Source organism: Dendrobates tinctorius, unplaced genomic scaffold (assembly GCF_039654945.1).
Source record: "Dendrobates tinctorius isolate UK_male_01 unplaced genomic scaffold, ASM3965494v1 ptg000321l, whole genome shotgun sequence".
NCBI classification, from domain to species: Eukaryota; Metazoa; Chordata; class Amphibia; order Anura; family Dendrobatidae; genus Dendrobates; species Dendrobates tinctorius.
The window spans coordinates 728,940-752,136 of record NW_027361988.1 but is presented as its reverse complement, the minus strand read 5'-3'; the positions used below and the strand labels follow the sequence as shown (position 1 = coordinate 752,136).

General features: G+C 44.5%; 1 protein-coding gene across 1 annotated transcript; it reads right to left on the bottom strand.

Annotated features, from left to right (window-relative positions):
• Positions 1–582: 582 nt before the first annotated feature.
• On the bottom strand, positions 583–23,162 carry LOC141073971 (uncharacterized). The gene is made up of 7 exons (XM_073561499.1): positions 23,012–23,162; positions 14,909–15,058; positions 14,600–14,779; positions 14,393–14,516; positions 14,212–14,309; positions 13,923–14,013; positions 583–2,509 (listed from the first exon to the last, which is right to left on the bottom strand). Exons 2-7 carry the CDS (start codon positions 14,984–14,986, stop codon positions 732–734), a joined length of 2,349 nt encoding a protein of 782 aa, XP_073417600.1. The 5' UTR covers positions 14,987–15,058; positions 23,012–23,162; the 3' UTR covers positions 583–731.
• Positions 23,163–23,197: the final 35 nt, after the last annotated feature.

Genomic DNA, 23,197 nt, shown 5'->3' with positions numbered 1-23,197 from the left:
GTTTAGTCTAGGACAATTTGTCTGCACTACTAATTAACAGCAGTTACATTACCAAACTAGGGAAGTCCCTATAGGAGAAAAACACAAGAATTATACTGTATTGTCACATACTATCTATTCCTGACACTGGAGTGACTTATAAACTTACAAAGTATATAGTTTGAGTTCTGGGATCTGCCAATATGGGGCTAGTTTTCTGACTGTTTTGGATAACATGATAAATGATTTTAGTTTTTTTTTTGTCTAGTCTCGTTTGAATATAGGTCAATATTAAATAGTCTCCTGAGGAGTCGTCTTTGGTGAGGACGATGAAACCCATAGAAATGAGAGGCTTGGAGAGTGAGTGTGTATACATCACCTCACCCTATGTACTGTACTGAACTGTGGGGTACATGTTTTTTCTATTAGTCACCTATTGACTAACCTTCAGGGGATGAATTATGGGTATAGTTTTATATTTGGAATTAATAAAACTTAGTTTTATCCTTTTGTCAGCAAACATGAGGAATGACAAGAGACAACCCATTTAAGAAGATTCAATTTTGGCTAAAACTATTCCAACAATATGAACATAAAAAAGTCTTCTCCCCTATGTGACATCTCTGATGTTTATTAACAGTTGATTTCCAAGTAAAACATTTCCCACATTAAGAAAATAAAAAAGGTTTCTCCTCTGTGTGACTGCTCTGACGTCAAACAAGAAGCACTTTCTGGTTAAAATATTTCCCACATTAGCAGGAAAAAGGCTTCTCTCCTGTGTGAGTTCCATGGTGATTAACCAATTGTGATTTCTGGTTAAAACATTTCCCACATTCTGAACAGGAAAAAGGCTTCTGTCCTGTGTGGACTCTCTGGTGCTTAACACAATCTGATTTATTGTTAAAACATTTCCCACATTCTGAACAGGAAAAAGGCTTCTCCCCTGTATGAGTTCTATGGTGATCAACCAATTGTGATTTCCGGTTAAAACATTTCCCACATTCTGAACATGAATATGGCTTCTCTGCTGTGTGAATTCTCTGATGTGTAACAAGACTTGAATTCTGAGTAAAACATTTCCCACATTCTAAACATGAAAAAGGCTTCGCTCCTTTGTGAGTTCTTTGGTGTTCATCAAGATTCCTTTTCTGGTTAAAACATTTCCCACATTCTGAACAGGAAAAAGGCTTCTCCCCTGTATGAGTTCTATGGTGATCAACCAAATGTGATTTCCGGTTAAAACATTTCCCACATTCTGAACATGAATATGGCTTCTCTGCTGTGTGAATTCTCTGATGTGTAACAAGATTTGAATTCTGAGTAAAACATTTCCCACATTCTAAACATGAAAAAGGCTTCTTTCCTTTGTGAGTTCTTTGGTGTTCATCAAGATTCCTTTTCTGGTTAAAACATTTCCCACATTCTGAACAGGAAAAAGGCTTCTCCCCTGTGTGAGTTCTGTGGTGACTAATAAGAGTCCCTTTGTGGTTAAAACATTTCCCACATTCTGAACAGGAAAAAGGCTTCTCCCCTGTATGAGTTCTATGGTGATCAACCAAATGTGATTTCCGGTTAAAACATTTCCCACATTCTGAACATGAATATGGCTTCTCTGCTGTGTGAATTCTCTGATGTGTAACAAGACTTGAATTCTGAGTAAAACATTTCCCACATTCTAAACATGAAAAAGGCTTCTCTCCTTTGTGAGTTCTTTGGTGTTCATCAAGATTCCTTTTCTGGTTAAAACATTTCCCACATTCTGAACAGGAAAAAGGCTTCTCCCCTGTGTGAGTTCTGTGGTGACTAATAAGAGTCCCTTTGTGGTTAAAACATTTCCCACATTCTGAACAGGAAAAAGGCTTCTTCCCTGTGTGAGTTCTATGGTGATTAACCAATTGTGATTTCCATTTAAAACATTTCCCACATTCTGAACATGAATATGGCTTCTCTTCTCTGTGAATTCTCTGATGTGCAATAAGAGTTGAATTCTGAGTAAAACATTTCCCACATTCTGAACATGAATGTGGCTTCTCACCTGTGTGAGTTCTATGGTGATCAACCAATTGTGATTTCCGGTTAAAACATTTCCCACATTCTGAACATGAATATGGCCTCTCTTCTCTGTGAATTCTCTGATGTGTAACAAGACTTGAATTTTGAGTAAAACATTTCCCACATTCTAAACATGAAAAAGGCTTCTCTCCTGTGTGGGTTTTTTGGTCTGCATCAAGATTCCCTTTGTGGTTAAAACATTTCCCACATTCTGAACAGGAAAAAGGCTTCTCCCCTGTGTGAGTTCTATGGTGACTAATAAGATTCCTTTTGTGGTTAAAACATTTCCCACATTGTGAACATGAGAATGGCTTCTTTGCTTTAGGAGCAGTTTGTGTTTTAATGCCTCTTTTGTGACTTTGATTTTCCTTAGTAGTCAGTAATGAATCAGAAGATGGGACCTGTTTCATAGGATCAGATGACAGATCTTTGCTGTGAATGGATGATGATATATCTGGAGTAATGGCATTCACTTCATCTGTCAATAGAAAAACAGATTAGGCAGGTTACAGTTAATACAATAGTTAGGGTTACTGTTAGGCTAAAGTAAGGGTTATTGTTAGGGTTACTGTTAGGCTAAAGTCAGACTAAAGTTAGGGTTACTGTTAGGGTTAAATGGTTAAAATGGTCCGTCAGTATTATAGTGCAGAGGAGGCTTATGCACTTTTATGTTCTGACAGTGAAGAAAGTGCAGGGTCAGATGGCGATGTGGATTTCGAGGGCTTTAGTAGCAGCGACAGTGATAGCTCAGAAATGAGCAGTGATTCTGGTCCATCCTCACACACAAGGACCAGTACAACAAGAAGGACAAATAGCGCTTCTGGAGAAATGTCTCCAACTCAGGGAACAATGCCCAGTAGTAGCGCTGTCCCTAGTGCTCTTGAATTGGCGCACACCAATGACAAATTGCACTACAACTTTTGGGGTCCAATTTCTCCTGTTACCCTTTGGAAAAAAAAATGGAGGGCGAAAAGATCATTTTTTGTGGAAAAAACATGACTTTTTATTTTCACGGCTCTACGTAATTAACTTCTAAGAAGCACTTGGAAGCTCAAAATGCCCATCACACATTTCCTTGGGGGGGGGGTCTAGTTTCCAAAATGGGGTCACTTGTGGGTTTCCACTGTTTAGGCATATCAGGGGCTCTCCAAACACGACATGGCAACCACTAATTATCCCAGCATATTTTACATTCAAAAAGTTAAATGGCGCGCCTTCCCTTCTCAGCCCTGCAGTGTGCCCAAACAGTAGATTTCCCCCACATATGGGGTATCATCGGCATGCTCAGGAGATATTGCAAAACAAAATGTATAATCCATCTTCTCCTGTTACCCTTGCGAAAGTAAAAAAAACTAGGTCTAAAGGAAAATTTCTTGTTATAGAAATGTTTATTTTTTCCTTCCACATTCCATTCATTCCTGTGAAGCACCTGAAGGGTTAATAACCTTCTTGAATGTGGTTTTGAGCACCTTGAGGGGTGCAGTTTTTTTGTAAATGGTGACACTTTTGGGTATTTTCTGTCATATTGACCAGGGCTGTGGAGTCGGAGTCGGAGTTAGTTTTGGTTGGAGTCGGAGTCGGTAGAAATGTACCGACTCCAGCTTTAAAAAAAAATGTATTAATATTTCATAATTGAACTTTCATATGAATTTTATAAATGTTACTCAAATATATATGTTCTATCAAACTATGAACAACAGTGATAAGCAGTTCTTTTGGAAATAGAGACATTTCTTACTTCTTGTGTGTCACTGTTCTCCACTGCCCTTATCTAATCTTATACTTGGTTAACCTCATGCTGCCCCAACCCCCCTACTTACAATGTATGAAACTGAAAGTGAAAATGTGTTGCAAATTCTTAGTAGTAAAGCTCCTCCTCTAGACTAGATCATACTAGGTGTGCGTCTTCCAAGCATCTCACAGCTGCCTGCTACTCAGAAGAGGAAGACTGTAAGAAGTATTATCCTTTCAACAAACTTTGCATCAGTTAACTGTGAGTACATGAGGAATAATAACAGTATTACTGACCACTATATCAGTTGTACGACCTGGCAATTTTGTACAATTGTTTTTAGGAAAAACAATTGTCATTTGGATTGTGAATGCAACATTAAAAACCTGAGAATGTCAAAGAAGCATCACATTAAATCAGCTGTATTTGAACATTTCACCATCACTCAAGATAGAAAACATTATGTCTGTCTGTGTATGACAAATGATCCAGACGAAAACAAATGCTGTGAAGCCAAGATGAGTGCATATTCAGGCAAAGATAAAAATGCTCCTACCAGAGCTTCTAATCTAAAGAGACATTTACAGCGCTTTCATCCAGAAGTACTGAAAGCAGTGGATGAGAAAGACTGCAGCCAAACCAATGAACCAGTGCCCAGCTCTTCCAGCCAAACAAAGGAGCAGAGAACTTTGCAGCCATCAGTTGCAAGATATTTTGTCAGTGACAAAGTTACTGTGACAATGACAGTAGATACATTTAAAAAACAGATCATAGAGCTTGTTGTAAAGGATAGTGTGCCTATTTCATTATTTTCACGACCAGCTTTTATGTGTCTGAATGGGGAAATGGCCCGCAAGCTTGGTGTTTCTCTGGAGAGAGAGAGTATTAGAAAATTAGTAATCGAAGAAGCTTTTAAACAAAAGGAAGAACTTAAAAAAACTCTCAAGGGACACTTTCTGTTTCTTAAAATGGATGCCTGCACACGTCACAGAGTGAACTATTTTGCCATCAATGTCCGATTTGTTTGTGACAAAAATGAAATAGTTACCAAGACATTGGCCTTAAAAGACACCAAAGCTCATCACACCAGTGAGTTTCTCCAGGTCTTGGTGGAAAAGGTTCTGCAAGACTATGAACTTAAAAAAGAGCAAGTTCTTTCTGTCGTAACTGACAATGCTTCAAATATGATAAGTACTATTAAGCTAATGAATGAGAGTAATGATGGTGACCAGCAGCTAGAAGAACATTCTGGGTCCACAGACACAGAAATGTTTGAAATAGAGGAACACAGTATTGTAACTGAGGAGCAAACTGAAGTTGCTTCAGATGAACAGCAACATGATAGTTTAGATGATCTTGTTGAAACTGTGTCAATATGTTCTTTCATTCATCACATGCGGTGTTGTGCATACGCTACAGCTGGCTATAAGAGACAGTCTGCAAGAAGGACATGCTGCTGCACTGATTGGCAAGGTGAGAAAATTGGCTACTGTTGCCAGAACCCCTAAAGTTGACTCAATTTTGAAGAGACGTGCTGGAAAAGGGGCAATTATTGATCAAGCCACACGATGAGGCAGTACTTACTTAATGATTCAGCGCTTGGTTGAACTGAAAACCTTTCTTGTAGACATGGCTAACCCTTAACTGACGCTAAATGAAAGTCAGTGGAATCATGTGACTGAGCTGGAAAAATTGCTAGAGCACCCATTTACAGTGACTAAAAAATTACAAGCAGAGGACTTAACTCCAGGTATTTTCTTAAAGGAGTGGAAGAACCTGATGTTTCGCCTGTCCCAAAGAGGAGGGTTAATTGCAAGTGGCATTGCTACATCAATGAAACGGAGAGAGGAGCTACTATTACAAAATAACATTCTTTTGGCAGCTGTTTATGTAGACCCAATGCATCGGATTCTTCTAGATGATCAACAGCTAAGTAAAGGAAAAGAAGCTCTGTTTGAAATAGCAGTAAGGATGAAAGGGTTGCAGAACAGTCAGGAGGAACAAGAAGAATTTGGTCGTCCTGCCACATCTTCACCCTCATCATCAACTGATGAAGAATTTAATTTTGAAAAATATTTGGATCACAAGGACCGTGCAAAGCATTCCCGCATAGAAGAAGAGTCATCCCCATCAAGGAACACAGCCAGTACATTTCAGCAGAATTTTTCATGTGCACTAAAAGAAATTGAGAAATTTGACCGTTCATCAAAAATAACAGTGCAACAAGCGATTCCTCTGTATCCTGACATTGTCAGAGATGTTGCCCGAGTGGTTACTGCTTTGCCACCAACACAAGTTAGTGTACAGAGGTTGTTCTCTGCTCTCAAAATAATTAGATCAGATTTGAGGGCATCCATGAAGGAGGATCTGACAGAGGCAATACTTTTTCTGAGGACAAATTTATAGATTTCTTCGTATTAACTGCATAAAAGTGTTTATTGCATATTTACTTACAGTTTAGAAAAGTTTATAAAAGTTATTTGCTATATTCTAATTGTATTCTAATAAATGTAGTTTTTGCTCTAAGTGGTCTGATTACTTATATGATGGTGAGAAACTGAATAAGCACGATGTTTAATATTTTACAACAGTAAATTTGTTGTTATGAATTGGCCATTTATGAAGGAGTCGGAGTCGGAGCCTGAGTCGGAGCCTGATAAAATCCAGGAGTCGGAGTCGCAACTGTGGCTTACCGACTCCACAGCCCTGATATTGACCCCCAAACTCACTTCAAATGTGAGGTGGTTCCTAAAAAAATGGTTTTATAAATTTTGCTGTAAAAATGAGAAATCGCTGGTCAACTTTTAACCCTTATAATCTCCTAACAAAAGAAAATTGTTTCCAAAATTGTGCTGATGGTAGACATGTGGGAAATGTTAATTTATTAACTATTTTGTGCGATATGACTCTCTGATTTAAGAGCATTAAAAAATGTGAACATTGCAAAATTTTCAAAATTTTTGTCAAGTTTCCTTTTTTAACAAGTAAACGCAAGTCATATCAAATAAATGTTACCACTATCATAAAGTACAATATGTCACAAGAAAACAATCTCACAATCACCAGGATTCCTTGAAGCATTTTAGAGTTATGACCTCATAGAGTGACACAGGTCAGAGCTGAAATAATTGGTCACAAAGGCAAAAACAGGTTCTGGCGTGAAAGGATTAATATTTTGTTGCACAACCTTTTGAGGCAATCACTGCGATCAAACGATTCCTGTAACTGTCAATGAGACTTATGTGGTGCTCTGATTACATGTTCATCTGTATTGGCTTATGACAGGTCGCTGATCCCTCACTGACCTGCCCCCATTATTACATAATGCATATAATAGCATTGATATTATTGGTGATAATGCCTATTATATTGTGGCTATTGTGAGGCATAGAAAAAAATTACATCCAGCAAATTGTCACCGGCGATGGCGGCGCCTGCGTAGTAGCATCTATTAGAGACTACACTCATCACTGTCCCCAATCTCCTCTTTTTCCTGTACGGATTTGGCTGTTCATCACTACAATGACACTCTTAGAAGCACCCTTGACCAAGTAGCTCCCCTCACCCTCAGAACCTCCAAGCACAGAGTGAAACAGCCCTGGCTCACATCGCAAACTCAACTTCTCCAGCGATGCTCTAGGAGTGCTGAACGCCTATGGAGAAAAACCTGCACACCAGAAGACTTCATCCACTTCAAATTTATGTTAAGAACCTATAACGCTGCCCTTCACCTCGCCAAACAGAGCTACTTCACCACCCTGATCTCCTCACTAGCCAACAACCCCAAGAAACTTTTTGACACCTTTCACTCCCTCCTCAGGCCGAAAGCACAAGCCCCTATCACAGACATTTGTGCTGATGACCTGGCCTCCCACTTTACAGAAAAAATAGATAATATCCGTCAGGAAATCTGCACCCAACCACCAAGTGCTGTGATTCCCATGGCTCACTTTCCACATTTGATCCCATCACAGAAGAAGTCTCCAGACTCCTGTCTTCTTCTCGTCCGACTACATGCACGACCGACCCCATTCCCTCTCTCTCCAGTCATCACAACTCACCTAACTACAATCTTTAACCTCTCCTCGGGCATCTTCCCATTCTCCTTCAAACAAGCCATCGTTACTCCATTACTAAAGAAACCCGCTCTCGACTGGGGCGTGGCCTGGCGCGGATGTGAGAGGACGTGAGGCTGAGGAGCTCCACTGTCATTCTGAAGAATAATCCTTAATAGGCCGACATAACAGAGACCCGTGCACACTTACTGCTGTGGTGGGTGCCCGAGGGCCGAGTGGAGACACCGGGAGTGAAGAAGAGTGCGGAGATGGGGAGGAGGAGGCAGAAAGACGTCGGGGAGGACGGCAGTGTGGCTGCACAAGATGGCGCCGGGAGAGTGGAGGAGGCACAGAGACTGACTGAGAACTATGGCAGAAGGTCACAAATTATCCAGAAGCTGCAGCGCTTTGCAAGGGAAGATGAGGGGGGCACTGGAGAAGGTACTGTGCTGGAGGGAGAGAGAATGAGCAACGAAGCTGCAGGAGAGGCTGAAAGCAGGGAGGAGGGGGGAGGGGGAGTCACTGTCTCTGAGTGTGCATCTGAAGAGGAGGATAGTGAAGCTGATGAGGAGGGCCCTGAAGGGGAACCAACTTTAAAAGATGTCTTTCTGGTGGTATTGTTCTGTAAAAAAACACTGACTAAGTTGAGCAGCCGGGTTGATAATATTAAGGAAGAAATTATTGGAATTAAAGAGGCACTAAACAAGGCGGATGCTAGGATGGGTGCTGTGGAAGAGAGAGTGAGCACCACTGAGGACACTGTAAATAAAATGCAGAAAACTCAGAACCAGCACACGCAAAAGATTTCAGAAGTGCATTTAAAACAAGATGATCTAGAAAATAGATCTAGGAGAAACAATCTTAGATTTGTGGGATTCCCGGAAAAAGTAGAGGGTAACGACCCCACTGACTTTACTGAGCAATGGATCCTATCTAAAATTGGCAGAGACACACTCTCCAGTGTGTTTGCGGTAGAGAGAGCACACCGCGTTCCCCTGCGACCCCTCCCTCCGGGTAGTGCCCCCCGTACAATGTTGGCCAGGATACTTAACTGCAGAGATAGAGAGACTATCCTCCGGGAGGCTAGGAAGAAGGAGGACCTCATATTTAATGGACGCCGTATTGAAATATATCCGGACTATTCAGCAGAGGTTCAGAAAATGCGGATGAAATTTGGCGAGGTCAAGAAAGGACTGAGAGTGCTGGGAGTGAAGTACTCTATGTTATATCCCGCCAAACTGAGAGTAGCAGCTTTGGGGTCTGTTCAGTTTTTTCCAACCCCAGAGGAGGCCGTCAAGTGGATGGAAATCAACCACTCCAAACTAAGGGCTGAGAAAGAAGGAAAAGGCTGAAGAAGAAGAATTTTTCGGACATTTTTTCTCTATTTTTGAATCTGTGCCCCGCGACGCCTGGGTACTCAGATCTATTTTTGGGTCGTAGATCCTGGGTTTTTTTTTTTTCTTTTATGTTTATTGAATTATCCATGTTAGAAAAAGTTATGTGGCCTATTGGGCATGTTTGTATGTGACGGTGGGAGCGATGTACGCCCAAGTGAAGGAGGTTCAGTGGCTATTCGAGGGCTCACAGTAGCTAGGTGCCAGTTGCACCCTCTCTCGTTGGAGAGAGAGAATCTGTTATACGGGGAAGGAGGGGAGAGGGGGGAAGGAGGGGAGAGGGGGGACGGGGGGGATATGTTGTGGGAGAGTTTTCATACTGTAATGTGATAAAGGGACTACAAGAGACCGACTAGAACTGATGTTCATAGGACATAATGAGTGGTGATACAAGAATTCTAAGTTGGAATGTGAGGGGGGTTTCAGATCCAAGTAAAAGAGCGGCAGTCATGGCAGAAATTAGAAAGTACAATCCAGCTATTACGTGTTTACTAGAAACTCACTTGATTAAAGGAAAAGAAAAATGGCTGGAGAAAAAATGGATTACCCGGGCCTATCACTCTATGTATTCGGCCTACGCGAGGGGAGTCTCTGTACTGATACATTCTCATGCTCACTACGAGGAAATTGAATCTTACGTAGATAGGGATGGGCAGTTTGTTTCCCTGAGATGCCGAATTTCTGGTGTATGTGTGATCATAGTGGCACTTTATATTCCACCCCCATATTCGAAAAAGAAACTACAAGAGATTTTTGAGTGGACAGGTAGGGGAGGGGAATGTCCGGTGTTAATATTAGGGGACGTTAACAATGTCATGAACGAGTATTGGGATCGTGTGGGAATCGGGGGAATTAACCCCAGGAAGGATAGGATGACTCCATTCGGGACATATGTTAGTGAGATGGGTATGATAGACTTATGGAGAGTGCGGAATGAGGGGAACAAATGCTTTTCGTGTTATTCGTCCTCGTATCATGCCTTATCGCGCATAGACTTAGCATTAGGTAACAGGGGCATGGACGGAATAGTTGGGACGGTGGAATATTTACAGAGAGTTATCTCCGACCATAAGGCAATTGAAGTTAGTTTGAGACTGGGAGTGGGAAAAAGGAGGAGAGTAGGGGGGACAATACATCCGGAATGGCTCAAATGTCTTAATATGGAAATTATTAAAAAAGATCTTATTGAATTCTTCCAATTACATGAAGGTTCTGCTGACTCACTTATAGTGTGGGATACCATGAAAGCATATTTAAGGGGACTATTCATACGAGATATTTCGAGACGTAAGACACAAACGAGACAGGTAAACCAAGAGACTACAGACAGATTGAGCAGGGCAGAGGAGGAAATGATATGTAGGCCCAGTATCGCCACTAAAAAGGCATTAAAAGAAGCACAAGAAGAAGTAAATAAGTTATATTTACAAGGGATAGACAAGAAAAGGGCATTCCAGAGAGCACTGTTCTATGACGAAGGGGAAAAGGTGGGACACTTACTGTCAGTGATATCTGCGGCGCAGAAAGGGTCCACACAGATATATAAAATTGTCAAGGAGGATGGGGTAACTCATAACGCCACCTCTGGGATATTGGAATGTTTCCGGGAATACTATGTAAAATTATATACCTCAGAATTGGGGGTTAGAGAACAAGAAATGGATAGATACTTACAAGAGATAGAGATACCTAAGTTAGATGATACTGATAAACAGAATCTGGAAGAATTATTTACTGTAGAGGAAGTGGAGAAGGCTATTCTGTCATTGGCAAATAATAGGTCACCTGGCTCTGACGGTATCCCGGGAGAAGCATATAAGGAACTAATAGAGGTCGTAGCACCTAAACTTAAGGAGGTATTTGAAGATGCAGCGGAGAGAGGGGCTTTGCCGAGGTCTATGAGGGAGGCCGTAATTGTGGTTATTCCTAAGGAGGGGAAAGATGCCTCATCCGTTGAATCCTATAGACCCATCTCGTTATTGACGTCAGACGTTAAAATATTAGCTAAAATGTTGGCGATAAGAATGTCTGGGGTTGTTCAAAAATTGATACATCCAGACCAATCGGGTTTTTTACAAAATAGATCTACCGCCATTAACCTACGTAGACTCTTTCTTAATGTACAACTCCCGGCAGATAATGTAGGGGAAAGGGTGGTGGCCTCGCTGGATGCACGAAAGGCATTTGATAGGGTAGAGTGGAATTATCTATGGGCAGTATTGAAGTTAATGGGATTCGGACATAGATTTATTTCCTGGATTAAATTATTATACGCGGATCCAAAGGGGTACATTAGGATTAACGGGGAGACCTCGGAGTCGTTTGGGTTGTTCAGAGGAACTCGTCAGGGATGCCCCTTATCGCCGTTGCTATTTGCTACTCTGCAAGGAGTTTGTATGTTCTCCCCGTGTTTGCGTGGGTTTCCTCCCACATTCCAAAGATAGAGAATTTACATTGTGAGCCCCATTGGGGACAGTGATGATAATGTGTGCAAACTGTAAAGCGCTGCGGAATATGTTAGCGCTATATAAAAATAAAGATTATTATTACTGCAATGCTCTATTAATTGGCCTCTCAGTTACTCGACTATCCCCTCTCCAGTCCATCCTCAATGCAGCAGCCAGGGTCATCCATCTGGCTAATCGGTACTCGCCCGCTCTTCGCCAATCCTTACATTGGCTGCCCATTCATTATAGGATCCAATTCAAAGTACTTGTTCTCACCCACAAAGCTCTCCACAGTGCGGCACTCCCCTACATATCCTCCCTAATTTCTGTCTATCGGCCTGACTGTTGCGCTCTGCAAACGACTTTCGACTAGCATCTGCACTAATCAGTACCTCCCACTCCTGACTCCAACACTTCTCCCGCGCTGCGCCAATCTTTTGGAATGCTCTACCCCAAGAAATGACTATCCACAATTTGCATAGTCTCAGGCGTTCCTTTAAAACACATTTGTTCAGAGCGGCCTATCACGTTCACTACTCAAAGTCATTGTATGTGTAAGTGTGCGTGTGTATCCCATTCACTATCTCCATCCATTCCTCACTCCCACAAGATGGTTGGACCATCATTGTAAATACACCATTGTAAATACACACCAGTACTTTGTATCTCCCCCACCTCATTGTAGATTGTAAGCTCTCACCAGCAGGGGTGCCTTATTTTGCTTTAATTATTGTATTGTTAACATTGTTACTTATGACTTGTGTTTTGAAACTGTTAAACTGTAAAGCGCTGAGGAATATGTTGGCGCTATATAAAGATTATTATATAAAAATGGGGGGCAGGTCAGTGAGGGATCAGTGACCTGTCATAAGCCAATACAGATGAATATGTAATCAGAGCACCACATGAAGCCCCGCCCACAGCCCCACCACAGAGCACGAGAATCTCATTAACGGAAAACTACAAATACAGATTACACAACAGTAAACCAGAGTTGCCCTCATTTATGGTGGACCATTGGAGCTACTATGGATCCTGAGCAGAAGATTAGAGAAAATAATATTGCTCCCCATTTCAGGAGAGATTGTGCAGTAATCTGAATTCCTTAGGATCAAAAACAATGTAATGTATGACGTGGAGTGAATCCATGACACCAGGGCTGGAGCCAACACATCTCCTGCAGGCGGGAATAAATGTATATTACAGCCATCGGCCACGCACAGCTTAGAGATCTATCATGGCACAGGTGGAATGTTTGTCCTGTAGATTATCACAATCCTCCCTGAAGTTAGTTGGTTTTAATACAAACTGAAATGTCAGGATAAAGGGAAACTCTGCTGTTATTGGACAGAAATTCACACTTGGCCTCACTGCACATTTACTGGTGTCGCTCATAAAAGGGAAGTTTGGCCAGAAAGACTGGACCTGGTCTTGTAGGGACCATGAGACATTCAGCAGCACAGAAGGGAGAGAAGATTCATCCGATAAGATCTCAGTGATCTAGGAAGCCAGCAGCATCATTACCCTCCGCTTTCTCTTACAGGCCCAGCATAAGATTTTTCTTCAAGTGATTTTCTATCTTGTCAGCACATTCTACGTACGCTGTCATTTGGCTTTATAGTTACAGATCTGGGCAGGTAACGGTCACCGTCTCCTAATGTGAAGGAGAGAATGGCTAATGAAATCAATTATTAACCCTTATACAAGTCAGTTCACATATGGTGTACCAAGATGGCATCTGTGTCTTCAGACAACACCCTGGAAGGAATCCTTAGAATGCAGAAGCTGAGATACTGGATACCATATATGGAAGTGAAGCTGAAATGGACCTATCATAGACTGACACTGGCTCCTCAGAAGATTGTGCGACACCCATTTCCTGTCTCTCTGTCATAAGAATAAACTTCAGTTGTGTAGAAGCCTTTGCTGAGAAAGGAGTAGACATCTAAATCTGTGTTCGGTGTGACTCTTGAAGCGCACACTCAGCCTATATTGGGTCTGGTACAAGCAATCATATAGATCTCGCTTTAAGGGATCACCCTCACACTAATCCCAGGGGGTAGGATGATCCTCCAGGTTGTAAGTTCTATTGAAAAGGGCTTTCAATGCCCAAAGTCATTTGAACAGTTTTGGGTGAATGTTGTGGTCTAGAGGCAAAATGGTGATCATGGTAATACGGCCGGACTACACCACCGATAAAGCAGCCACAGCCGGTGACTGAGAGGAATCTGTGACGTCTCTGCATTCAGTGGTTACTACTCACCTGGGTAGTCATATGTGGGAATCTCCTCTTTACACCACTCATCTTCTCTCACATATGTCTCTGTAGTATTAATATGGGTCAGATCTTCACACTGAAACAAATATTGTAAAAGTCACAGACAGATGGAGAAGTCCCATCTATGATCAGCTCTAATCCTGCCATCTCCACCGTTCTCATTACACAAGTATAAAACATATAATACTGGAGGATAAAACAAGACTGAGCACAAGACCTTCACAGCCGTCTACACATCATAGGGGAGATCTCCTGACACCTTCTCTCCATCTACCTGATGATCCTGAGGAGCACTGGGATCTTCTTGGTTACAGTCCTGTGGAAGAAGAGGACGGGGACATCTCTCTGGTGTTGTTCTCTTACTGGATAGATCTGGAGGAAACACATACAGGGACTGAATTCATTCTCTACATACAGATAATTATAGGCCGTGTGTATTTAGTCCTGTCTATTACCTGGAGATGTGAGGGGCTGGGGAACCTCCATTATGACGTTCTTGTACAGATAGCTGTGTCCTTCTAAATACTCCCACTCCTCCATGGAGAAATAGACAGCGACATCCTGACACCTTACAGGAACCTGACACATACAATGATACCGTCATCCCCCCGATCCCTTCATAGTGTTACTGTATAATGTCCCAGCATTCCCAGCAGTGTCACCTCTCCAGTCAGCAGCTCAATCATCTTGTAGAGGAGTTCTAGGATCTTCTGGTCATTGATGGCCTCATGGATCAGGGGGTGAGGTGGAGGCCCCGTGATTGGGCTCAGGGGTCTTCCCCATCCCTCAGACACAGGGTCCTGACAGCGATCACTAGAGGTCTTCTTCACCACTGTGTAATCCTGGTAATGGAGGGACACATTAATAAATCTCACTACAGACATTTCCAGAGTCCTCACCTCTCCAGTTCTGTCCATCTGTTATTCCCATAGATGAGAATAATGTAATGTGACGTCATCAGAATCTCTCACCTCTCCAGTGAGACGGAAGAGGATCTCTAGGGTGAGGTGTAACATCCTCTCCGCCATCTTGTCTCTGTCCATATCCATCCTTGATGGGTAAATCAGGAAAATTCTCTTCTGTAGAAGATCTTCCCTGAGAGGATCCGATATTGTAGAGACCTGAATGAGAAGAAGATGATCCGATGTAACATCATAAGAATCCTGTGTAATAATACAATTACTGGAGATAATAAGGGAAACATATGAGGAGATTTATTATCTTACAGGGTTTAGTTTTCTTCCCTGACATCTACTAATAAAACCTATATATTTAGGCCACAGACAACAAGCAGTTTCCTCCTCGGAGTCGGCAGCTGAACACGTTCCTCATAGACTCATCTTCCATAACGCTAATTCTCGTCTCATTACCGACACTGGAATCGGCATTAGCAATACTGCAGGAGATATTCATTACACGCGACATGAGAAATAACTCCTTCATGATGAGGACGACATCTTCATCTTCTACTGCGGCTCTAGAAACAGATTTGGCCAGTCGGTCACTGACTCCATCCCCACCGGCCGTCTATATGAAGGTTTCCCGTCTTCCCCGCACTGGAATCTTCTATCACGTTAGATCTCAGCTCTGAGTCATACACAGAAGTTTGAAGCTTTTAGAAAAGATTTTTTTGTTTCCACAAACACAACGGACAGAAATGATCTGATCCCAAAGTCTCCATGTACAGTGATTTATGGGGTTTATTTCTGGCCTTAGACTTTCCTATATAACAAGAAAAACTCAAGAAAAAGCCGACATTAAAACGTTTCTAATGAAAAATTGGCTCCAATAATTCTTGTAAAAAGAAAAACAAAGCAGAAGACACGTTTTACTATTTTTTAACAAGTGAAACATTTTTTTTTTTTATAAATTAACTCTTTTTGGAACCATAAGGCTGAGTTCACACGTGGCGTTTTTCCGCGTTTCCGCAGCGGTTTTAACCGCGCGATTTTGCCGCAAAAACGCGAAAAATAAGCATCCCATGCATTCCTATGGGATTCCGCAATGCTGTGCTAATGCTGCGGTTTTTACCGCGGCGGAATCGCTTTGCGGTAAAAACCGCAGCATGCTCATTAATTTGCGGAATCGCGGCGATCCCGCACCCATAGGAATGCATTGTTCCGCTTATTTCCCGCATGTGGCTGTGCACACCATGCGGAAAGTAAGCAGAACAATTACGGATGGTACCCATGGTCCGGAGGAGAGGAGACTGTCCTCCGGGCTTTGGGTACCATATCCCTGTAAAAAATAGAATTTAAAATAAAAAATATTGTTATTCTCACCCTCCGACGTCCCGCGCAGCCTTCCCGCTTCTCTTCACGCTCTCGTTCCCAGTAGTCCTTTGCGAAAATGCTCGCGATGACGTCCGTTCTCGCGGGATCGCGAAGTCTCGCGGTCATTCGCGCGACGTCATCGCGAATTACCGCGAGACGTCGCGATCCCGCGAGAACTGACATCATCGCGGGCATTTTCGCAAAGGATTACTGGGAACGGATGCGCGGGACGTCGGAGGGTGAGAATAACACCGTTTTTTATTTTTTTTTTACATTCTATATTTTACTACTGATGCCGCATAGGCAGCCTCAGTAGTAAAAAGTTGGTCACACTCATCAAACACTATGTTTGATGAGTGTGACCAACCTGTCAATCAGTTCTCCAAGCGATGCTACAGATCGCTTGGAAAACGCTAGCTTTTTTCAAGCTAATTACGCTTGCAAACTGCTAGTTTTTCCGCGGGAAAATCGCGGGAATTTAAAATGTGATTTTCCCGCGGACTGGAATTCCGGAATTCTCGCGGTAATTTCCGCGAGAGTTCCGGTACGTGTGCACTTAGCCTAACAGATGTACACCGCAGGGACGGCACAGGAGCGGCTGCAAAAAAAAACCAAGGCAGTTTAAAGGGAAGATGCCATCAAAGCCGGATGTGGCGTTGGCGTGCGTTCCACATGCCGCATTGGCGTGCGTTCCACATGCCGCATGTGGCATTAGCGTGCGTTCCACATGCCGGAAATAAAAGGCTGTGGACCGCGCGTCATCAAGCCAAATCGGTTGCATATTCTACTTCTATGTGGTTCAAGAAACCACAAGTTATTTTGGCTTGCGTTCCACTTACTGGAAACACTAGGTTGTGGAGTGCACGCCTCTGCCTCATGGGACACAATTAGTAGTCTGCCTTCATTTGAGTGTCGCAGATTTTTTCCTTGCGGCTCACGCACCTTTATGGCATCCTGGCGTGCGTTTCAACCACCGGAAGTACTATGGTATGTATTTCATACCCCCCCTTTAGCTCAGCACTATGGCACCTCACCTCCTATCACAAGGATAAAGGGGGTTTTACACTAAGCGATATCGCTAGCAATATCGCTAAAACGTCACTGATTTTGTGACGTTATAGCGATATTGCTAGTGATATCGCTATGTGTGATACTTACCAACGACCGGCTCCCCCGCTGTCCATCGCTGATCGCGCGAGAATGTCCGGCTCCATTTCTCGTCGTCTGCTTCCTGCTGAGACTTCCTGCTGTGACGTCCAGCGACGCGTGGAGGCGGGCGGGAGGACGCAGGATCGCTGTGTGAATGGTAAGTATCGTGCGCTGCGTCGCTGCTGCATCGCTGTGAGATCTTTCTGTATGAAAGCTCACTAGCGATCATTTAGCGATGCACCAGCGATCCTGACCGGGTCGGATCGCTGGTTGGATCGCTGGTGCATCGCTAAATGTAAAAGGGCCTTAAGTCCCCTGATGACTCAGCTTGGAAGAAACGCTTTGGGCCCTTCCATGGGGGGTGCAGGGCTTGTTTAGCACAGGGGGAGCTGTGGACGGTCAGGGGGGAGTCTTGGGGATAGATTACTGTTAGCCATTTAGGGTCTTGTAGGGCATTTTCTTCCCCTTGTCCTATATGGAGCATCCTGGACCCAGGATCTCCTTTTCCTCCCGCACCCCCTTCATGAATTGCTGAGCTTGTGCCTTTCCTCACTTATTGCTCTGGCATATTTCGGGTGGTAACTCTATTAATGTCATCCAGATTCCAGTCATTACTGTTATATGCAGCCAGAATCTGTCAGTCGTTGTTTGCGGGGTTCTGTGGGATTCTCCCAGATCCACAACGTGAGATTCTGGGACTTGCTGATTGCAGTTCAGCCATTGCAAGTGGGAATCATTCCTCCTGATCGGGCTGTGCTCCTCACGCCCCTTTATTTGTGACTTCACCCAAACATTTATATTCACTCACTCTGGGGGACACAAAGTTGTTTTTATCCTACTATCTTACTAAAGGTTATGTTTTATCTCCTGTCCACCACACTCCAGCTGTGATGGAAATATATACATTTCATACAGATCTCACTTGCATATATCCTTATATACAGATAGACACATTTTCATAGCTATCTTGAACCTTATAATCAATTGCTGAAAATGACCTACTAACCCCATGAGCCAGTCTGGAGAACCAGCATAGTCTCGTGGTAGCATTGTCTTGTGATATATCAGCCAGCCATGGGAAAGGAGGAAGTTGGACCAGATGCACTAGCTGATATCGGAGGTTTGCTGACATTGCAAGACAATGCATAAGAGTAAATCAAATGATGCTAAATCACCCTCATGTCGGACACTGCCATATAAGTTCATTTACTCAAATAGCCAATAGCATTAAAACACAAGCCTTATGTTAATTGACTAACCACTCCTTTCTGTATGTAATGAAAAAACCATATATGTGCAATAAACCAGCAGACTGGAGATACTGCTAACAAGGTGTTTAGGGTGTCTTTTCTGTTGAGCGCTCAATGAGACTGTTCTAATTAGGACAGGCCGCAGCACACAGAGATATATCTATCCAAATTTCCATATCATCTGGCGCAGAGACGCGGGGCTGTGGACAAAACGCACGGGGACCCTGTTGACCAGAGAGACGGAGGTGCCGACTAAGGCCTTGACTCATGGGGACGGAGATTTGCGCAACTCCATAAGGTAAGAAAATCTGGTTATCTTACATGAATGTCCCCTGTGCCCAGTCCGGGTCTGTACCTCTAGCGGGTCAGGTGTGGTCACCACCGCATTCCCAGGTAGTGTAAAAGTCCACACCCTTATCCAAACCCTGGGATAAGCCAAGGTGTCTGCTTTGTGTCCTGTTTGTGTCTAGATCCGGGAGAAAGCTGGTGGAACGGTGATTGATTGTGCATGTGGTTGCTGGGAAACCGATATCTGAGAGATTCAACTTCCCCTGCTAAGTCCTCACAAATAAACCTGTACACAGGGAGGACAGGAGAGGCCTATCCAGGTATGAGTTGTGGGGGCTTAGAGAGATATCACTAGTCGAGTCTCCTATCAAGCTATCACATATACACCCATGCATCGGAAGGGACAGGAGCACCCAGATCGCCAGGCACGTGGTGGTGTTTAGTTTGGGGGAGATATCGCAAGCCAAATCACTTGACAGGTTGCCACCGATTCACCTGTACATCGGAAGGACAGGAGAGGCCGGCCAGGTACAGATGGTGGCAATTTTGTGGGAGTTATCACTGATTCCTGTTACCGGCGGGACGAGTGTGTTAACATTCCCGGGTGACCGAGCGCAGTACACCCAGTGTGATTGGCAGTTGTCGGTTACCAGAGCTGCTTGTGCTACGTGTCACTAAAGAGGGCCTCGATTTCTCCCCGGACGTCTACATGTGCATCAACCTATAAATTCACTGCTGTTCTCCATGAAGATCTGAAGCAGAAAGTTTTTTTCCTTTCCTTTTACACTTCCTCTTTTGCCCGTGGGGTGCGTCTCTGATATTTTTCATATTGTCACATTTGTTCTGTACTCTGCTTTTCCCTTGTTTTATCTTGCATTTGGTGGAAGTTTTTTTTACTGTAGTGTGAGAATTTTTGGGAATGCTGGGTTGTTGAATATATACCATTGTCTCAGTTTGCTCTTTTGTTTCCATTGTTCTCAGAAGATTTTACTGAGAGACGCAGGCAGAGGAAAGGGGAAGTGTGTGTATCCTCCATTTGTGCACGGACATTTTATTGTTGGAAGTTTTACTGAATTTTGGATTTTTTATTTCTTTTTGGAGTGTTCTTTCCAAGTTTTACCAACTTCCTGATTATTCTTTTTGTTTTCTTTTTTCTCCATTTTCTGAGTTTTTATTAGTTTTCCATTTCCTTTTGAAGTTTTTATAAATATTTTGGGTTTTTTTTTTTTGCTTTTTTCCTTTCCTTTTTAAGCAAGTTTAAAAAGGGTTATGAAGTTTTAATCACCTTTTTTTTAAGTTTTTGGAATAGACATAGTAAGTGTTATTCAGAAAGTTAAGTATGTAGATTTACAGGGGCAGCTTTTAAGCTGCAGCATGGCATAATGCATTAAGAAAAAAGGGAAGTTAGTTAGTTGAGCTGAATTGAAGTCCGCGTTTTATAAAGTGGCAGCGGATTTACAGCATAGAAGTACTGAGAGTTAGGTGAACAGGAAAGGATTATTTTTACGTGTACAAGAGAGAAAAAAGTGTTTTCAGCGGAATTCTAAGCTGTGCCGTCTGTGAGGCACCCCGCTCCCCCCCCCCCCCCGGGAGAAGGCACAAGTCCAAGCATGCCTTCTCTGACTGCAGAAAAGGGGAAGGAGTCCGCTGCTCCTTCCCTCTCCACTCCTCCCTCTCTTACCTCCCCTCCCTCATCTATTTTTCCTCCTCCCTCATCTTTTCCCTGTCTTTCATCCTCCTTCATCCCCCTCGTCTTCTCTCTCCCCTCCTCTTCTATCACCTTCCTCCTCTCCTCCCTCTTTCTTTTTTCATCTCCCCACCTTTCCACTCTCTCCTCTACCCCTCCCTGCTCCTCACCCTCTCTCCCACCTCTCAGTTCATTGTCACCAGCTGGGCCAGTGTCAAATCCAGAAAATGAGGTGTCCTTATCGCCACAGGGCACCCTCTCTAAAGAGCCAGCTGATACCAGGATAAGATAGTGAAACACTCCCTACACATAACACCACAGGTGCCCCCCCAATACAACAGCTAGCAGAAGGGAGGTGCAAGTCATCAGCGTCTGCAGCTGCTGGGTCTTACAATGAGGATCCTAAGTGCCAGGCAGACCTGCAACCTCAGAAGGGGGGAGCACCCACACAATGTCACAGTTTCTCCTCTGATGAATATGAAGAGGGGACATCATACATGCTGCCCAGTACTAGGTGAAGAAACCCACAGACACCAAGTAGGCAGGGGCAGATAGAGCCAGAACTCTTACACTATGTGCCCTTCACCCCTAGTCAGGTGTTCAGTATTCTGAAAAATCTGCCAGACCCAGATATGGACCCCATGCCATTTTACTGAAGAATGCAGCAGAGCCAGCAAACATATCTGCAATCTGGATTGATCTCTGGTCCATAATGGAATTAAAAGCAGGTGAAACACTCTGGCCAATCATGAAGGAACACTTCAAGCTTCCATCAGAATTAGATGTGCACTCCTGGAAGTCAGGATCAAAGCTAATTGAGCTGCTCAGAGAGTAGGCCAAAGCCAGACAAGCACTTAGCCTACATAACATGAGCCAGGCCGAGACAGAGTCTGTAGACAAGTTTCATGGCAGAGCGAGGCAAGTATTCCAAGACTTAGGCTTCACTATTCATGATCAGATACACAGACAAATGTTGGCAGAGGCCTTTAGGCATGGACTAAGAGAACCAATCAAGAAGCTGCTGACAGTGACCAGGCCTGAGTACAGGTCAATAGCCGTAGATGCCCTGCTCGCAGTAGCCAGAAGAATTCAGTCCCACCCAGGAGTGCGGAAGACAGCCCCTCCTATGGTGGCCACCGATGTGGAAGAGCACCCACCCTGCAGGGACGGGAGACCCATCAGGTGTTACAACTGTGGCAACCTTGGTCATTTCCGGAACCAGTGCACAGCACCCCGGCAGCCCAGGACAAAACGCAGGGGAATAGGCCAAGCAAGAAACACAGAAAACAGTGAAGAACCCTGTCTATAGGACAGAGGCAAGCCAGGTCCACAAGACATCACGCCCCTGACATGTAAAACTCCATCAGCGGACCCAATACCTCAAATCTCCGGGGGTTGTCATATCTTTCCTTGTGGACACTGGTGCAGTCTGATGAGGCATGTGGAACTCCCCGACCCCACCAGAACACTGTCTTGTGTGGGGATTGAAGGTCAAGTCAGACATTCCCAGCTTAGGGCCCCGTCACACATAGCGACTCACCAGCGATCCCGACAACGATATCACCTTGTCAGGATCGCTGGTGTGTCGCTACATGATCGCTGGTGAGCTGTCAAACAGGCAGCTTCACCAGCGATCAGTACCAGCGACACGCGGGTAACAAGCGACGCACGTGGCTTAGTTACCCGCATTGTATCTTAGTTACCAGCGTGCTGATGCAGGCAGCGGGTAACCAAGGTTGTGACTCAGCAGCGATCTCGCTATGTGTGATGGGGGCTTTACAAGACCCTGAGCGTGTGGACACAGCCAGGACACTCCATCCTGTTTCAGTTTATGGTGGAGACCAGCCCACCCCACCTGATGAGACAAATTGACATGACATTTTCTCCACCTCTGACCCAAGAAGAATCCATCATGCTGGTTGCCCTTCAAGAGCCTCGAACAACCGGTGCAAGCCTACTCAAGGAGGTGCTGGATATAGTACCCAATAGCCTGTGGCCCAAGGGAGACTTCAAGTTGCGCCAGGGTGGGTGTCACTCAAGTCTGGAACCCCGTACCCTCTGCCCCCGTCCGCCACGCGCCAGCTCCGGCCCTGCCCCCGTCCGCCACGCGCCAGCTCCGGCCCTGCCCCCGTCCGCCACGCGCCAGCTCCGGCCCCCAACGCGCCAGCTCCGGCCCTGCCCCCGTCCGCCACGCGCCAGCTCCGGCCCTGCCCCCGTCCGCCACGCGCCAGCTCTGGCCCTGCCCCCGTCCGCCACGCGCCAGCTCCGGCCCTGCCCCCCTCCAGCTCCGGCCCTGCCCCCCTCCAGCTCCGGCCCTGCCCCCGTCCGCCCCCCGCCAGCTCCGGCCCTGCCCCCGTCCGCCCCCCGCCAGCTCCGGCTCTACCCCCGTCCCCAACGCGCCAGCTCCGGCTCTGCCCCCCCACACACCGTCTCCCTTCTGTCCTCTGCGGGGTGTCGGCTGCTCCCTCCTCCGATGACAGCTCTGCTCCTGTCGCTCCACAAGATCGATACCGGAAGTGAGCCGCTTCTACTTCCGGTTGCAGCTGTTTAAAAAAAAAAAAAAAGGTAGAGGCTAAATCCAAGTCGCCATGGAGCTGTGCTGACGTCATGCCC

Coding starts and splice junctions, on each gene's coding strand:
- LOC141073971 (XM_073561499.1), bottom strand. CDS start 14,986: ATGGATATGGACAGAGACAAGATGGCGGAGAGGATGTTACACCTCACC. Junction 14,310..14,392: donor CCAGCCCCTCACATCTCCAG/GTAATAGACAGG, acceptor TGTTTCCTCCAG/ATCTATCCAGTAAGAGAACA. Junction 2,510..13,922: donor TCCCACATATGACTACCCAG/GTGAGTAGTAAC, acceptor TTCTATTGACAG/ATGAAGTGAATGCCATTACT.